General features: G+C 43.7%; 1 protein-coding gene across 1 annotated transcript in view; it reads left to right on the top strand.

Moving 5' to 3' along the window:
• The window catches only part of LOC148522184 (phospholipid-transporting ATPase IK-like), a 295,966-nt gene that overhangs the window by 178,428 nt on the left and 98,651 nt on the right, over window positions 1-18,887 (top strand). Inside the window, 3 exon segments of the mRNA XM_088474278.1 lie at window positions 1,928-2,087; window positions 2,932-3,120; window positions 10,905-11,014. Coding sequence (XP_088330404.1) covers window positions 1,928-2,087; window positions 2,932-3,120; window positions 10,905-11,014 — 459 coding nt within the window.

Below are 18,887 nucleotides of genomic sequence, written 5' to 3' on the forward strand. Positions count from 1 at the left end.
GATACAGACCTCCAGCTTTGCACAAGTGTCAGCCAGTGTAATCCTAGTGCTGCCACCAGATGTGATTATACCAGCGTTATGTGTGCGTTATTCTTGTCAATTGTGAGAAAGGCAGTGGTTATAGCTCCTGCACATTACCCTCTCTGCCTTTATGGGTTCAGGGATCATTCAGTAAGAACAAAATAGCAAGGGTACAAAAGGCACCTTTATTACACACACTCTAAACATACATGTAAGCCATAACCACATACTGGGTCTCCAGCTGGGGTAGCACCATCAAGTCTGATTTATGAGACTTCCTACAGGCCCTTGTGACTGACACATTCAACCGTGGGGTTTTGGAGTGGGTAATGGACAGAAAATGTTTTTCATTCACCAGACATACTTTTCTCTTAGAAAGCAATGAGCAATATATTTTGCTGAAATATCGCATGTTCATGCAGGAATCCTGCTACTTCCTATCGAATACTGTATGCATGGTGATCCCCATGCGGTAAGCGGGATCATCACAATAATCTTCTGTTTTACTAGTGCATAACTTAATCAAACTCTTCGTGCCTTGTCTGTAAATCTATGCATGTCCTTTTTAATCTGCACCATAAAGTTATATGAGAATCAGAACTACTTTTAGTTTCATTAATAAATACTGGGATTCATTTTCCTTGTATTAAACAGTTATCCTATTTAGTTATGACAAATGCCCTCATCTCTTACTATTGTCTGTCATTATTAAATGCAGGGCTATGCTCACTTGTTTATTTTTAATTAAACACTATCCTAAAGTTGAGCTGGCCTGCTCTTTTTGTCATCTTCCTATACTATTATTATTATTATTATTATTATTATTATTATTATTATTATTAATATGCTGTGCTTTTCACTCATGTATTTTTTTATTAAACCACCTTCCTATACTGTTTCAGTCAAAAGAATTTTACTATTCTAGTAGGAAAAGTATCTCTCATTATACCGCCATCCAATTATGTATTTGGAGCAGTTCTGCTATACTGATCCATATGTGTCTAATGACATCTCCTAGTAGTGCAAAGTTATAGCACTGCCTTGAGGCTGAAGATTTGGCCTACAGCCTGGGGACGGGAAGCAAACCAATATGCCTATATTCTACTACACAAATCCATTTTATATTGAGTGTACAATAGGTTACATTTTCAGCCAGTCAGCTCACTGTGGGCCTGAATTAGAGCCGCAGGTAATGCCAATTTTCACATAATTGAGCAATTTTGTTATTTTGTTTTTTTTGCAACTGCGTATGAGCCAGAGTTCCTAAACTCCTATAACGCATGTTACACAAAGTGTACGCACAAAGGCGCTGTTCTAATAGAGATGTTCGCTATCAGGAATGTTGCCTAAAAGTGATGGGTGTTCCTTGGTGGTGGCTAGGAGGAGGTTAGAAAAGCACACCAAAGTGGTCTATTCAGTGGACGTGTAATTGGAGTGTCACAGGCGTGTCAGTGCAAGCGGCTGTGCTCACAGATACACAAATGCAGGCATAGGAAGCCATAGTCAGACAGAGAAACTGCACCTGCCATGGGGCTGCTGCAAGTTGTGATGGTGTGACCAATGGTGCCATATAAGGACGTACCACTTGGTATTAATGCATGCTCAGACACTGACAGTAGCATCTCAGTCCTAGCACATTCAAACATAAGGAAAGTGCTTTGTATTGGCATTTGCATAAAGTCGCAAATGGGTAACTAACAATAGTCGCTGCTGTGTGCGCTTCTGTATCTGACTCAGAATCAGCCTCAGTACGTCTGGGTGGTAGTTAGTGTAAGCAGGTGATATCCCGCAAATATTCTTTTATAAATATACCCCTTAATGTGACAAATGTATAATATGTTTGTACCTGGAGATATGCTTTAAAGAAACTAACAACATGGGTGTTTTTGGATCATTCCTCTTATAGGAGGTCAGCTTTGCTTGGAACCAATATGCAGACACAACATTCCGGTACTATGATCAATCCTTAACTGAGGAACTTTGTAAGAATGAAGATCCTTTGTTCTATGAGTTCTTTAGGGCAATAGCTCTCTGCCATACAGTTATGCTGGATAACACCACAGAAGGTAGGAGTTTTCTACATGATAATATCATTACATTCTATAGCATTTCAATAGGATGATTTAATTTACTAACAAATACATAACTATATTGTGATATATATTCCTTTCATTGTACTGTACCAGTGTGCAGATGCTTTACTAGCTTGTGCTCCATCATGGCAGCAAAATTCCCCCCTGCTATCAGGACCAACTGCTTTTACTTTTCGCTACTAAAGCAGGGGTAGAACTATGGGAGACAATGAAGGCGCCTGTCGCTGGGCTCCAGCTCTGAAGGGGCACCTCCTCCATTGTCCACACATATTTACCCCACTTAGGGCTGTAACTATGTACCCGGATTGTACCATCACGGCCACCCAATACATGGAACCTCTTCCCGGCACCTCAATTAGGTCTTAAATAACATTTAAGGGCTTCTAATTTTGTTACAAGCATATTGTATAATTGTGATTTTCAATATAGAATATGTCTAAATGAAGCAAACCACATCCCTTTGATATTAATGGCAGACGTTCAACCACAGCCACCTTAAAGCATGGGCAAACAATAGGATATTTTAAACCACGAGTGCGACCAAATATATGTCTTTTGCACCTTTTATGGTTATTATTAAAGAATACTAACTATAAGTATAACTGTATTTCTAATTTCTCATAATGAAAAAGTTGCCTTAAAAGGAGCCATCTTTTATTCCTGCAATCTTGACATGCAATGACAAAACAGCTTAGGGTTCCATTTTATTCTGCTTATGGTTAGTTTGTATATCTTACATTAATAAAGAAAACAAACATTCACAAAAGTTCTTATGTTTATTTCTTTTTTTTGTACTTTTCTTTTTTTTTTTTTATAGGAGTCTTGGTATACAAATCTGCATCTCCTGATGAAGAAGCCTTAGTCACTGCTGCCAGAAATTTTGGTTATGTATTTCTCTCCCGCACTCAGGAGTCAATCACAATCAGTGAACTTGGTACAGAAAAAACATACAATATCCTGTCATTGATGGACTTCAATAGTGTTCGCAAAAGGATGTCTATTTTAGGTAAGTAATCGTTACTTATAGTAGCAGGATGTGTTGAAGAGATGCAGAACTGTGTTTTAACATAAAGTTATAGTTATGTATGAGATTTGCAGACTAAAGCCTAAAATATTAAGGGGCCTTTTTATTAATCTAAAATATGTGGTAATTTCTCCAAAAAGGCCTTTTTTCTGGAGATTGACATATTTTTGGGCTTAATGGCCATTTAACAAGGATATACAGTATCTCCAATATCTGCTGCTGTCCTCTTTTCAAGCTTGCAAAAGCAGTCCCCATCTGAAGAATATCTCAGTCAGTACCACTTTTATTTGTTACATGGGCTCTTATCAGTGGGGTGTTTTCATCATGACTTAAATTCTGTATACATTAAGTGACAGGGTTATACATCATTCATGTAACACAGGAGATATCACTAAAATCTCCTGGTTACAATTGTCCCCCGATCATTTCTACAGACCCAATACTATAGTATGGGGATGTGGAATTATGTAATTCGTCAAGTTAAAAAAAAAGCTTTTTTTTCAGAACTTAACAGTGATACTGTACACCAAGCATGTCAAACATGCGGCCCGAATAAACATTTTGTGAGGCCCCACAGTGTGGGCCCACATATATATAATATGCGGCTCACACCCCTGCCACGATTGGAGCTCAGCTCCGTTCGGGCAGTGTTTACTCAAAGCTGGCAACGCTGGTCTCTGAAGTGATCAGAAGCCTCTGATCGCTTCAGAGGCCAGCGTTCCCAGTGATGCAGCGCACGTCATGATGTCACCTGCATCTCCCGCAATGAGAGGAGCCTGCGTCTGCCACTCTAGATCTAATTAGATCTAGTCAGCAACAGCGTCTACGCGGGATGGTGGGAGTGATGACAGCATGGACTGGAGCGGTGCCCAGCGGCCATCGTGAAGAAAGGTAAATACTGAACAGGTGAGTGGGGCTTGTTCTATACTGGGAGGGGGCACAGCATAAGGGGCACAACATAAGGGCCTCTGCATAACTGGCACATTACTGGGGGCTCTGCATAAGGGCCATTACTGGGGTAACAATACAAGGGGCATTACTAGGGCACTGCATAAGGGGCACTACTGGGGGCACTACTAGGGACATTACTGGGGGCACAACATAAGAGGCATTACTGGGTCACTGCATAATGGGCACTACTAGGGCACTACATAATGGGCACAAATTCATGGGGCATTGCATTGTTTTTTATTAATAAGAAACCTTTTAAAATTGCATACTGTCAGGATCTGGCCTGGGATGAGCCTTTACTCACTGCTGGACTAGTGTCTTTAGGCTCCCAGGCATTCAGACGTCAGTGTCAGTGGTGGGTTATGGCTGAGGATTCTCTCCGGGGTCCGGTAGGACTTTCATGTGTGCGTCCTGACTCCTGTGCTAGCAGGGATGGGCGCAGCCATGTTGGTTTATTTTACCTGACCATTTTCCTCCAATGGCAGTTCTGCTAGTGTCCCAGCTGATCTCAGGATCCAATAACCAGCTGCTTAGGGGTATTTAGGTCCATCTCCTGCAACAGGAAGTAGCTGTTCAATATCGCTGCATGACTGCACGTACTGTAGTCATTCCCTGCGACAACCGTATCCTGTTCCAGTGGACGTATTACTTACTTGGTGTTCCTGGCTTCCTGTGTTCTTTCTGTGACCTCTATGTATCCAGTCCCTGTGTTCTGTACTAATCCATCCCTGTGTGTCTCAAGTCGCACTTTGGTGCATTCAGTCCCTGTGTTCTGCACTACATCCAAGTTCATCATGTGGTGTCTCTAGTTGCATCTCTGTGTACCTTCCCGTAGTCATCTGCCAGTGCGTCCGGAGCTGCACCGCAGTGTATAAAATACACACCCCTGTGTACAAGTTTCCAAGTCACCTGCCAATGCGTCCAGAGCTGCACCTTTGTGTATAAAATACACATCCCTGTGTACAAGTTTCCAAGTCACCTGCCAGTGCGCCCAGAGCTGCACCTTTGTGTACGAATTACACATCCCTGTGTACTAATCCCAAGGTCATCTTCCAGTGTTTCTGGAGCTGCACCTTTGTGTTAAACATACTCATCCTTGCGTACCATATCCCTGTGCTTCAGTGCAAGTCCTGTCTACACCTCCAGTACATCCTAACCAGCACCACAGTGTACTCAGTTCCTGTGTCTCAGCTCAGGCCATTCCCTTGTGCTACTCCCAGTGTTCCCTGTGTAGTTGTTTTTAGTATATTATTCCTAGTCTTCCATCTCTCCCAGGTAACTGTCCAGAGGGCCGCGACCTGCTCACTTGGTGTGGCAAAAACCATATCCCAATTGGAGGGGTCACTGGAAAAAACCACCAATTGGGTTAGACTCCACGCCTCTGGGCAGGTCTCGCCAATCCTGGGTTTGACCGCAATTGGAAGACTTAGTCTGTCACCCCCATCATATCCATACCACTATCCTAAAACACCCTGGTTCTTAACCTCATCAGAGGTAGTGTTATGGCTCAGTGGTAACCAAGAGGAATAGTCCTGCTCAGGATTGAAGGTTGGGATATCTTGTCTGGAAGTGGCCAGGTGGGTGCCTGAAGGGCTGGTGGAGCTAGCTCCAAATGTGGCTTGAGAGCTAGTTGAGGTGCAGCCTTTGGGCGGTAGCAGCACCTTGGCAGGATGGGCCTGTGGGCCAGTAATTGGAGTTGCGGCCTTTGGGCCGGTAGCAGCCTTTGGGCTGGACGAGGTCTGTGGACCTAATAGTTGAGATGCGTCCTTTGGGCCGGCAGCAGCCTCTGGGCTGAATGAGGCCTGTGGGCCTATAAGTTGAGATGCCACCCTTTGGGCATGGTAGCAGCCACTAGGCTGAGTTGCTGCCTTGAGGGCAGGAAAACTTTGGCAGGATGCGGCCTTGGGCCGAGATACAGTCACTGCAGCCTCCGGGCTGAATGGCAGCCTTGAGGGCTGAAGGACTTGGCTAGGAGATGTTGTAGTGCTTCAATGTCGCCGGGATGACACTAGCGGTTGTACAGTGGATTGCATACTATGAATGCCCAGGTGTGCTTAATGCCACCAGGATGACACAAGTGGTTGTACACAGGATCGAGCAATCTGGACTCTGAGTGCGGCCTGTGCCGCCTAGATGACACAAATGGCAAAGGCAGGAATGGAGACCGTGCCACCAAAATGACACAAACGGCAGGTAAGGCAGATGTGAACCATGCTACCTAGATGACACAAATGGCAGGAACAATGGAGCTGGCTGAATACTGGAACTCGACTGTGAACAGGAGACCAACAGAAACCGGAAACATGTGAAACGCTATCACCGGCAAGGAGTGAAGGGCTGGCTGGAATTTAACAGAAACAGGGCCCAAGCAAAGCAAGTCTCCCTATTGACAGATTATTGATCTGTGTTCAGACAGGAGAATCAATCAGTGTGCCCCTGATAGTGCACACAGACAGGCAGTAATTGGTGCAGAGGCTGAGCAGCAACCCAGACTGGAACTGAAAACAATATGCTGCTAACCACAGATCCTAACAAGAGGAAGGAGGAGACTCCAGCAAATGCTTGTCCGGCATTCACCCCGCACAGCATTGGCAGGGCGGTGACTTGAGATAGGTAGTTCCTGTGCCGGTTGTGACACATACAGTATAAGACCTTTTTTAGTTGCAGCCCACACACTCTTAGGACCTTCAATATTCGGCCCGGTTGTTATTTTGAGTTTGACATGCCTGCTGTACACCATTCTGAGATGGTGTCCATGAGCCTATGCAGCTAAGGGATCTGCTGTGTCCTCTTACCTGAAGCTGCTCCCTCCTGGCTCCCCGAGCAGTCCTCCTGTGAGCTGGGAGCAAAGGAGAAAGCACAGCAGTGGCGGCAGAGGACTTACACTGGGAGCACACATACCAGCGGCAGCAGGGGGTGGGGGATCAGACAGCGAGGTTGGCCAGGGGCGAGCGAGCTGGCAGGGGAGGAGAGGGGTCTGTGCCTTTAGTCTTCTGTTTTATCTTGATTCTTCACTTTACAGTCTCTTCACAGTCTGTCTCCAAGCTGCGCATGCTCAGCTTCAAGAGACAAAACACACACTCAAGGCACTGAGTATAACCAATAACCCTCAAATACAATATAATAAAATCTCCATAGATACTATATGCGGATTGCAGTTACCTACTGTGAGGTGCTAATCCTCACCAACATGGTAACAAAACAAAATATATAGGAGCACTGACCCCAAATATCTTGATTAGTGGGTGTTAGTAAGAATATCCCAACATCAGAATGAAATTGATCTTATCACAAAACAAACTGTCACTGTTAAAGGCACATTAATAGTATCCTTGCTCTGTCTGAGTAACCAATATGGACAATTTCCTGTTTCCCAATCAGAAGTGGCTCAAAGGTCTAAACCACAATCCATCAGCGTGTATTTATGGTTAGTGTTATTAGTTATTAGTTATTTTTTAACACATTGTTTATCTCTTAGATTACACAGTATTCTAACAATAATAGGGCTTAATAATACACAAAACATTCAATTAAATTGTAATTTATTTAAGGTAGGTTATTCTTAAGAGGTCAGATAGTATGTGCATATTTAGTCAGAGTATCCTAAAGAAAATATTCAAGAAGAAGGGCGGCTGCCTACCTGCAGAAGCACAATCTCTATAGAATAGGTAAGAAAGTCCCTGCACAATAATGCTGGTCTATTTATTCAAAGACTATTCTATTTATTAAGAAAGCTACATTCAAAGTATTGCAAATACATCTATGAATTTTACAATTTACACTTTTTTACCCATATATTGAATAAATATAAATTTTATAAATAAAACAAAACTAGAGGCTACTTTTCTATTATGCGCCTGCATAATCAAATCATCACACATACACACTATGGTTAATGTTTGTCAGGAGCCAATTAATCTAGTAGTATACTTTTGGAGTGTGGGAGGAAACCGGAGTACCGTGAAAAAAGCCAAGCAAGCACAGGGAAAATATACAAACTCCACACAGTTAGGGCCATGGTGGGAATTGAACCTGCTAAGACTTTTCTATATGACCATTCCTATATTTTAAATATTTATCAAATGTCTGTCCTGTTTCCAGCATGCATGCACAGTGGGAGTTGGAGCGCTCTGCAGGTGCGCACTGCCGGTCTAATGGCACCAATTTTTAGGGAGAGCAGGAGGAACAGAGCCGCAGAGAGGGGGGTGGGTTGAGGCAGAGCAGCAGTCACAAGCGGTCAGCGGAGCAGCAGATAGAGAGAGAGCAGGGCTGGTCAGAGGGTTAAGCTCTTTACTAGTCAATATTATTGATAATTAATATCTTATTGTTTTTATGGGGTACAACTACTGGAAACAAAGTGAGTTCATGCATGTAGTGCTCCTTAAAAATTAACTTTTTTTCAAATATTAAAACATCATTCATCCAGGGATAAAGAAAAGAATAAGGAGTTTATTTATGAAGTGTTGGGGGTGCCGCTGACAGTATTTCTATTATTATTATTATTATTATTATTACTATTATTATTATTTCTTGTGTTTAGCATCTAAGGCTGCACATGACAACTTTTGTTCAAACAAAATGTGTTGCTTTATGCCTTTTTTCTGGGCATATGAATTCAAATTATTGGGATATAGGGCCTGATTCAGGATGCTAAGTCGCGAACATTCGCTATGGGAGATTGTCGCCCATCTGCGTGCGCAAGCCACTCATTGCGATTGGGAATCGTGCGCTCGTTGTACACAGACTGAGCGGTACTTTGAGTGACAGTGCCATTTGTGGGTGGTAACCAGGGAAGGTGCTTGTGAACGGGGGAGTGGTGGTGCGAATGTAGGCGTGTCTGGGTGTCAATACGGAGTTTAATTGGCTTCCATAATTAGCATAAGGGCGTCATTGTACACGTCACTTGGTTGTATTTCAGCCTGCAGTGAACACAGTGCTTGCGGCGGGGCAGGGTCTACCTCAAGTGCAGCTCTGATGGCTCTCGATGTTACTGATCAATCATACACTTCCTGGACATGACGTGTACTAAGAAAGAAAAGTGGGCGTCATTACACCGGCGTGCACTTCCGTTACTCTCTAAAACATAGAGGGTGTCCTTAAGCCAGACAGTGCGATCGTGGAATTTGCATACCCGGCCCCTGGCGGCTGCGAGAGAGCGCAGCTTAGCATCCAGGTCTGCATCACCCCCATGGTGCCTTCTTCAGAGATGTATGTAAACCCAATGGTTTGCTTACATCTCTGATGGCGGGGGACTGTGGATGAGCATGATCCATTCTGTACATGTGCAAAATGGATCCTGTGTCCCCAAGCCACAGCATGCTTTATATGCTGCAGCCATTTGGGGGTGGGCGCCAGGCAGCTCTGTCTGTGTTTCCACAAAACAGGGGAATGTTGGCCCAGGGGCCGGTGGAAGATTTCTAGGCATCCTAGGCGATGATACACAATACAGCCCCTGCTCTTCCCAATACCCTCTGCCCAACCGCTCACATCTTAAAATTTTGTTAGATTTATTTTTAGATTTATTACAACATAAATTATAAAAATTACACTAAAACAATATAGGAATGAAATTAACAACTTTGTGCCTGTCCTACATTACAGAGAGCATTTTTGTGACTGCCAAACAGTAGCTACTGAGAGCATCTTTGTAACGCCAATGCAATACCAAGAGCATTTTTGTGTCCACCATACTTAGAGCATATTGAGACCGCCTATAAAAACATTAAACAATTAATCTTATCTATATTACATTAACACATTTACCCTCATAATAAAACAGACATAGCTTACCCTTATACTTAATAACTTTCGTGAACTATGATAATCCCATCCCCCACACAAGTCCCTCTCCCTCCAGCTCCACTTACCTGTTACTGATCTTGTCACCCTCATGCTATTGTTGTCACTTGCAGCCTCAGGAAGTAGGTCCCGCGCTGCTGGTGAGGAGGAAGAAACACTGGGGAGGAGGTGGGAGAAGTCTCCTGCATAGCTGACTTGGATCCCTCTTTTGTGGTGGGAGGTGTGAGCCACCACCTTCCCTGTCCGCGTTTAGATGTCCCAGCAGTCATGATGGACAGTGGGAGCGGTGTCTAAGTTTAAATGGGTTGGGAGCTCATTTATTGCAGGAAAGTAAGGGGGGAAGCCGAGTTTCGGCGCCCGCTCAACATTGCCCTCATTACAGCATATGGCTCATCAGTCATGTAACTGTCATTGACGTGGCCAACCTGCCCCAGATCAGGAAGAGGCAAAGTGTAGGCAGAGGTAGTGGCGGATGCGGCTGGTAAGATACATGGCTGCCGCCAATACCATGTAAATGAAGGAAAGAGACATCCTTCATTTATGATGTTGGAAGATTCAGTGCCGCCTCCACAAGAGCCAGCACCCTAGGCAGCTGCCTAATGGTAGCGCCGACCCTGGTTGGCCCCAGTTTGTTACTTAGGCTTACTCAGATGGGCAGATGCTGCAGGCATCGGATCTGAGATACTGGCAGGAGGCATCTATTTCCCTCACACACCTCCTGCAGACATTAGCATGTATTTGCACACACCAAAGATACAGCTGCTGTACATCTCTAAGTCAGGTCCATATTGCAGTGACCACTTTCTCTGTTAGGTGATTAATTATCACTCACTCTAATTGTTTGTTTGGCTATATAAATTTATTTTTTAATCTAATTTATTAAGTAGTTTTGAAATATGAAATTACATATCTCTAATTGTACATATGCATTGTTTTCCTTTAAGTTCAATGATGTCTTCTAATAACAACTTTACGCTTCAGTAACTTGGATATAATTATTTACATTATTATTTCAGTAAGAGATGAAGATGGAAAGATAAAACTTTATACTAAAGGAGCAGATAGTGTCATTCTGGAACGTCTGCATCCTAGCTGTGAGGCTGATGTGCTCATTGGTGCCTTAGATGTAAGTACAGCAATTTTATTTTTAACTGTACCTTACTTAGCTCAACTAATACCACAGACTAATATAAAAACATGTCACTTCTACGGTACATACTAATGATTATTATAAATCAATATTGTAATCCACTCAGCACTATAATCAACTCCAGTTTCAGTAGAGCATTAGCGATCACTTTACTTTTTGCTTTTTGCTGATATCGTGTCCCAGCACTATGGCACTATGGCCCTCATTCAGAGCCGCACGTTAACAACAGTACGCTCGTTGCGTTCCGATGTTGACTAACCGCGCATGCGTCGGTGTTACACTGCGCATGTGCGTACGGCAGATTGCGAGCTTTTTTTCTCTCGTTCCTAAAATAGCGTACAGGAAGTGACATGTCAAATGTGATTGACAGAACAGGGCGTTTTTGGGTGTTGACGGGGGTGGAGATGAAAAAACGCAGGCGTGGCGAGGCGTTTTTGGGGCGTACATACATTAGCAGATGCGAACGTCAAATGTGTTCGGACCGTCTCATACGTCACTGAAACATCCGCTTTCCCTTCAAAATGCTCGCACAGCTTAGGGTCAGGATTACTCGACCACATTGGCGATGGCCTTCTCCTCCGTCCCGGGACTCCACGATGGTGCAGCGATTAATCGCGGCTGGTCAGTAAAGTAATTAGTGTTGGATTGAAATCCGGCTTGGTATGTGTTTGGAAAGCAGTTTATTGGGATAGCACAAAAGCGTACGCAGGTGGAAATCAGAGCTGCTAATGTCATGATTACACAATCAATTAGCGTACATTTTTGGGGTTTTATTTTGGCCACAATTTGGTGGTTATGGCCTATTGTAACAATAATGTCATCATCTTTTAATTAGCTCCCCTTTTTTTTGGTTTACTGTGGAATTTGCATCGCTATGTGATTTTTTAAACGTTCCTTAAAGAGGCCTTTTTTTTTTTTAAAGAGGGTCAGTTTTTGCGTTTAAGGCCAGGATTAAATGTAACCCATTTCTACAATAATGTCACAATACAATGTCAGTGTTTTGTTTTTAATTTATTGTTTACACACAAACAAATTGGCCTAATATTGTATTGCCTTTTTTTGTGGCCAAGATATTTGATCCAAAAAAAAATATAACATAACTACTAACATAAGCGTAAATCCAAAATTTAAAAACATTTCACAAGAAAGGAGAGGGAAGTTTTGACCAGAAAGGAATATGAGCCAAGCACAGAAGGAGTGTGGGAAAAGTCGCCATTGCTGTCACCGTTTTCTCGCCCGTTTGGCTGGGTGAGGGTGGGCGCCAGACCGGGTCCGGGATGCCATCGGGCTGGCCTGTCCAGAGGCAGATGTTGTGGCCTCTGGACTAGGCACAGGGCTAGGCACATTTGGAGGATTGGCTGATGTTGTGCCAGAGGTGGAGGATCCGGATGTTCCGGCAGGAAGGGAGGTCGGCTCCACCATGTGCTGGCGAACGAGCTGCTCCAGGGCATCGGCGATGCGGATGTTGGCCCTGGTATTTTCCGCCAGGGCCTGACCAATGGTCACGTTGGCCGCAGCATTTTGCTCCAGGGCCTCAGCCACCCGTATCAGACTGGCGTCCATCCTCTGCAGAATCTCCGTATGGCAATCCGATTTAAAATTGAGTTCTGTGAGGAGGCCCACTGCCTGCGAGGGGGCACGCCCTGGACTGGCTTCTGCAGGGTCCTCAGCCGGATGTACTGGTTCCTCCCCTGCAGAGCCAGCAGAAATTCTGCGGCCAAGGCTCCCCTCTGGAGCAGACTCATCCGCCTCTGTCTCTGTTAGGAAATTGGAGAAAAGACTCACATTAGAATCTACATATTGGCACAATAGCATTTCTGAGTTGGTGACATCACAAGACTTACCTTGGCCAACATGAGGAGCCGCAAAGTCTGGCATGTCCGTATCCATGTTGGACACGCCAAACACCTCCACAGCCTGCACACACCCCTGTGCCATCTCTTCTAAGTCTGTCAACTCCAATGACACAGGGGTGGGACCCCCACCTGTCCCCCTTGCATGCCTAGCCCTGTCGGCAAGTTTTTGTTTGAGACGATATTTGAAGTCTGCCCATCTGTGGAATGAATTTGGAACCATTATCCTTTTTTTTACAATGGGGTTTGTTTATAGGATGGGAAAGTGTTTACTTACCGCCGTTTGACATCCCGGGCTAGACGGACATAATCACCCACCCTATTGACAGCAACGGCGACCTCCTCCCACATTCTCCACTTCTGGCTTTGGCTCATATTCCTGGCTGCCTGGGGCAGGATGTCAACGCACTTCTGGATCAAAACCTCCATCTCCTTGCTTGTGAAATGTGGCTGCCTTTTTTTTTTGGCAGCTTTGGCGGGTTGACTGGGGCCAGCAGTCTCTTCCATGTCATCCTCCTCACCTATTTGGGTAAATATGCAGATTTAGCCACTTCACAACTTGCACAATATTATGTTTTAAAATACTCATTGACACAAAATGCATGAAGGCCTTACCGCCGCAATTTTGACCATTGTTTCCCTGGTTTGAAGCCATGTCTCTGCTTCCAGCATGAAATCATCCAGAAATTCTATGTGATTTCGTGACGTATTTATACATGCGTCCTTAGTTTGCGGCCGCATCATTGATTGTGCGTCCCTATGATTCATCCTTAATTTGTGCGGGAAAATAAACACTATTTATGGCTTGGTGTGTGTGGATTCGAGGTGGGGTTGTTGGAGTGTTGTCGGTTAAGTGGTTTGGATTTGGTTGTTTGCGTTTGGAGGATTTGGCAGAGTTGTTTTTTTGTTTGTTTTTGCTACATTTCTTTGGTTTTTCCGTTCGCATTTTTTTCATTTTTTCAACATCCTTTCCTGATTTGGTAAGTTTTGTGCATTCAAATTTGTGGCCAATTGGTGTATTCTTCTGTTTTGTGGTTCGTTAATTTGTTTAACACTCATTTCATCTTTTTTAGTTTTTTTTTGTTTTCGGACCCAAAGAAGTTTTTTGTGGAAATCTTATATATTCGAGTTGGGTAAGTCCATTTTTTGTCTTGCATTTGCGAATTAATTACCGCATTTTTGACTGTTGGTGTAGCGACTTGCATTTGCGAATTAATTACCGCATTTTTGACTGTTGGTGTAGTGACTTGCATTTGCGAATTAATTACCGCATTTTTGACTGTTGGTGTAGCGACTTGCATTTGCGAATTAATTACCGCATTTTTGACTGTTGGTGTAGTGACTTGCATTTGCGAATTAATTACCGCATTTTTGACTGTTGGTGTAGTGACTTGCATTTGCGAATTAATTACCGCATTTTTGACTGTTGGTGTAGCGACTTGCATTTGCGAATTAATTACCGCATTTTTGACTGTTGGTGTAGCGACTTGCATTTGCGAATTATTTACCGCATTTTTGACGGCTTATTCATCATATAATCCAGTTTTGCTTTTCCCTTTTCCATTTTTTGGGTCCATTTGAACCCTATTTGACGTACGGTGTGCAATGTCGTTTTCATCGATGGCCAAATGTGTTTTTCCGCTATTTTCTGTGTTGGCTTGCAACAATTTTTAAACAAAAAAAACACCCTCTAAATTTTTGAAGCCTCATTGTTGGCTTTTTTACAGTTTATACGTATCATGACAATACCCCGGCATGTAAGCAGCTATGGATGGTATCAGAAAGCTAAGTTGTTTTTTGTTACTTTTGGGGTGGGTCAAAAGCCTTACATTGTAAACTTTGAATTTCAGGTAGATCTGGGGCGAATTGTTCTGGCCCTGCTCCCGGAAGACGACCAACCTCAAAATCGTCCCAGGCGTAGGCATCGTAGGCATGCAAGGCCCCAGATATTTCGAACACGTGTCACCCTTTTTGGAATGCCCGATGATGAGGTTTTAAGACGCTACCGTCTACCTCCCAAAATCATCATAGACACTCTCTCATTAATAGAAAGTGATCTTGAGCGGCAAATAGACAGTCCAACAGCAATACCACCACTGACGCAATTTATGGCGGTGTTACATTTCTGTGCCTCAGGATCATTTCAAACAACGGTGGGAATAGTGGCGGGCATCTCCCAAACCTCCTTTTCCAGGATCCTGAGGGCAGTGATGGAGGCACTTTTCAAGCACCTCCATCATTTTATTAAAATGCCTTTGGATATGGGTGCCCTTAGTGTGGCCAAGGCCAATTTTTACCAAATAGCTGGCTTCCCACACATCATAGGGGTTGTGGATGGTACTCACATACCACTTCAGCCTCCAGCACGGCTGGAGGCAATATTTAGAAACAGGAAACACTATCACTCCCTGAATGTAATGGTGGTATGTGATGCCTCCCTCCAGATCCTGTCCCTGAATGCTAAATTACCCGGAAGTGCTCATGACTCCTTCGTCATCCGGCAATCAGGGATATGGCAGAAATTAACCAACCTACAAGCTGGTGATGCGTGGCTTCTGGGTAAGTGGAGACCTTTAGTACATAACAATGTTAAGCTTGATACACAGTGTTCCTGATGTGGTCTATTTTTGTTCACAGGAGACAGTGGATACCCTTGCATGTCCTGGCTGCTCACTCCTTATTTGGCTCCCACACCAGGGCCACAAAGTGCGTATAATTCCGCACTTACAGCCACCAGGCAAGTGGTGGAGCGCTGTATCGGCCTTTTAAAAGGCCGATTCAGATGCCTCCACCGCTCTGGTGGCGAGCTCATGTATGTGCCGGATATGGTGTCGAAAATTGTGGTCCTGTGTGGGATATTTCACAACATTGCCATAAGGAGTCCCAATGCAGCCAGAGGATGCCTTACCTGAGGATGGCCCCCCCGAGGTTGGTCGAAGGTCAGTATGTGGGGGGGCCATACGCGATGATGTGGTGGCCAGATTTTTTAGGTAAGTTTGAACAAAACTCCAGTGTTTATACCTAATGTGTTTGTGTTTTTTGGCGAACATCTAATTTATTTTTAATTTTCTCACCATCTTCTGTTTGTTCACATAATCTTTGGCACTCCAACGCTCACTACTTCCTGCTACCCTTACCAAACCTGGATCTGGTCCTTTTGGGCATATATTCTTGAACCCATATCGCAACGCCATGTTTGTGGAATCATGTTGGCATGGTCCTTCGTCAACCAGTTCTTGATTTTGTGTTTTTATTTAATTATTTCTTGGTATGTGTTGTATTTGAATTTATCACTGTGTATTTTTTTTGGGAGTGACCACTTTGTTTTCTCTGTTATGTTGTCAATAAATGTTTGAAGAGTGAAATGGTCTTCCTTTTTTGGGACGTTAACAGCAAGTGTAACCAGGTTAACACAAGTTACATTTGACTAAGGGGTAAACCAGTACTGACGCCAGTTGAGCAAAACTGAAATATGTTTTCAGCTTCCCAATCCACACCAAAAGGAAGCCTGGCCCAACCTTGGGATTTGTAAGATTGGCCTAAGCAGCTTGCGCACCAAGTAGGAACCTGGAAAATGTAGAAATCTGAAATTGACACTACACCCAAAAAGGGAAATGACATTGTTACTGTTATGTGTTTCTGGTGTCTGTTTGACATACAAAGACAAAACACAATCTAACTTTTAAAAAAGGGAAATCCTTGCAGGAACTTATGTCAGGCTAAACTATCTTGGTTTTGGTTTTTAAAAATGAGCCACAACGTATATTTGTCTTAATAAATTTATTTGGAAAATAGAACAAAAAAAAAAAATCTAATGCCGAAGGAGGCCAGACAGCCGGTCGAGGGCCACCAGAAGGCCGATTACATGGTGGCGCATCTGCCCCACAACATCCGCCACCTCTTGCCGACGCCTCTGTTCCTCTGTGGGTGAGAAAAGTGTGTGGGTTAATACAACAATAGGGAATCCACAGAAAAACATAAAAAAAAAACCAAATCACTCCTAAACCCAAAAACAGAAATAAAAAGGGTGGGCTGGCAAAAATACAAGGCCTAGGTACAAATTCCCACAGGTATGATATGTGTATGCTTAAATCACCAGGAAGAGGTAAAGGCAAACCTTCACAATCAACAAAAGTCAAGCCACAAAAACACGAAGAAAGGCACGACACATGATTACATACAAACAGTTTGTGCTTTAAAAAAAAAATTAAAAAAACATACCGGGAGACAAATCGGGAGCTCCGGCCAAACCTCCATGATCCTCCTCGGAGGATCCGTCATTCCCCAAAGAATGGGGCGGAGTTATGCTGGACTCCGGGGAGGGGGTAATTGGAAGAGGGGTGGGTGGAGGAGAGGGGGAAGTGGGACGGAGGGGAAGGAGGCCCGACATTTCCGGGAGAGGGTCTGGGAAGGATGGGGAGGAGTGGGGAATAGGGGAAAGATTTGGGGTGGAGTGTTGGCTGGGGGTTGGGGAGAGTGGGCGGGAACGCCGACGTTGACGGCGGAGTCTTGGCTGTCCCCCTAAAATATGTCAAATAAATTGCGTTTAGTTTATGGACAAATCCGGGCAACCAAACAAAAAAAAAAAAAATAATAAAAAATAAAACCAAAAAAAATAGCAGTAGAATTAAAAAATCAGAAAAAGAGGGGAAACATGCAGACGCAGATATGAGTACCAATAATAAATAGAACAGACAGGAAAACATGCAGACGCAGATATGAGTACAAATAATAAATAGAACAGACAGGAAAACATGCAGACGCAGATATGAGTACAAATAATAAATAGAACAGACAGGAAAACATGCAGACGCAGATATGAGTACAAATAATAAATAGAACAGACAGGAAAACATGCAGACGCAGATATGAGTACAAATAATAAATAGAACAGACAGGAAAACATGCAGACGCAGATATGAGTACAAATAATAAATAGAACAGACAGGAAAACATGCAGACGCAGATATGAGTACAAATAATAAATAGAACAGACAGGAAAACATGCACACGCAGATATGAGTACAAATAATAAATAGAACAGACAGGAAAACATGCACACGCAGATAGGAGTACAAATAATAAATAGAACAGACAGGAAAACATGCACACGCAGATATGAGTACAAATAATAAATAGAACAGACAGGAAAACATGCACACGCAGTTTGCCCCACAAACACAAACATTAAAACCACAATACATAACACTTACTTGCCAGGATCTGCATGCGAAAGCATGCCAGCAAGCGGGGCGTTCGCCGTTGCAGGTCGGACCACCTGCGCTCCAGCTGCCCGATGTTGCGGCGTGAGCCGAAGGACCGCAGGCGGGACCGTACCTCCGCATACGCGGAGCGCTTCTGCCGGTTGGTCATGGGTTGAGGCTGGCTGGTGATCCGGCGATCCATGACCTCCGTAAGCACCAGCAGCTCACGCCTGGTGAATGCGGAGGCTCTCATGATGGCAATGGTGTTTTTCTTAAAAATCATTTTTGATAAAGTGTGTAAAAATTGTCTGATTGGCTAATGTATTTTGGAAATTAACAGGAGCAATTTTATTGGTTAGTGTATGAGTCATGTGTTCGACAGGGCCAGAAATCTCTGGAGAGTTAGGATAGGCTTGATGCAGTGACATGCGTACGCAAATTTAAATAAAGAAATGAACCCAGGGAAATATGCGGGGATCCACAGCAATAGTACAATTGTTTAATTGTGGTTCACATGTTTTTTGAACAATAAAAGCGAATGTTTCATCCGTACGTATTCTGCGGGTAAACACAAACACGGACAAGAGTAAAGTTTCTTGCATTGTGTTGAAAAAAAAAAAACAATTAAGCTAATTGATACATTGATTGGCATGATACGATTGATGGAGGTAGGCAGAATAAAGGAGCAGGTAATCGACATCTGACAAGGCCACTTCCTGTTTATACGTGTGCGTGCGTTCCTTTCAAGCCATTTCGGGGATGTACGCTCGCTATTTCGTACGCTCGTTAGTT

This window comes from Taudactylus pleione, unplaced genomic scaffold (assembly GCF_031769625.1).
Source record: "Taudactylus pleione unplaced genomic scaffold, aTauple2 ptg000152l, whole genome shotgun sequence".
Classification (NCBI taxonomy): domain Eukaryota; kingdom Metazoa; phylum Chordata; class Amphibia; order Anura; family Myobatrachidae; genus Taudactylus; species Taudactylus pleione.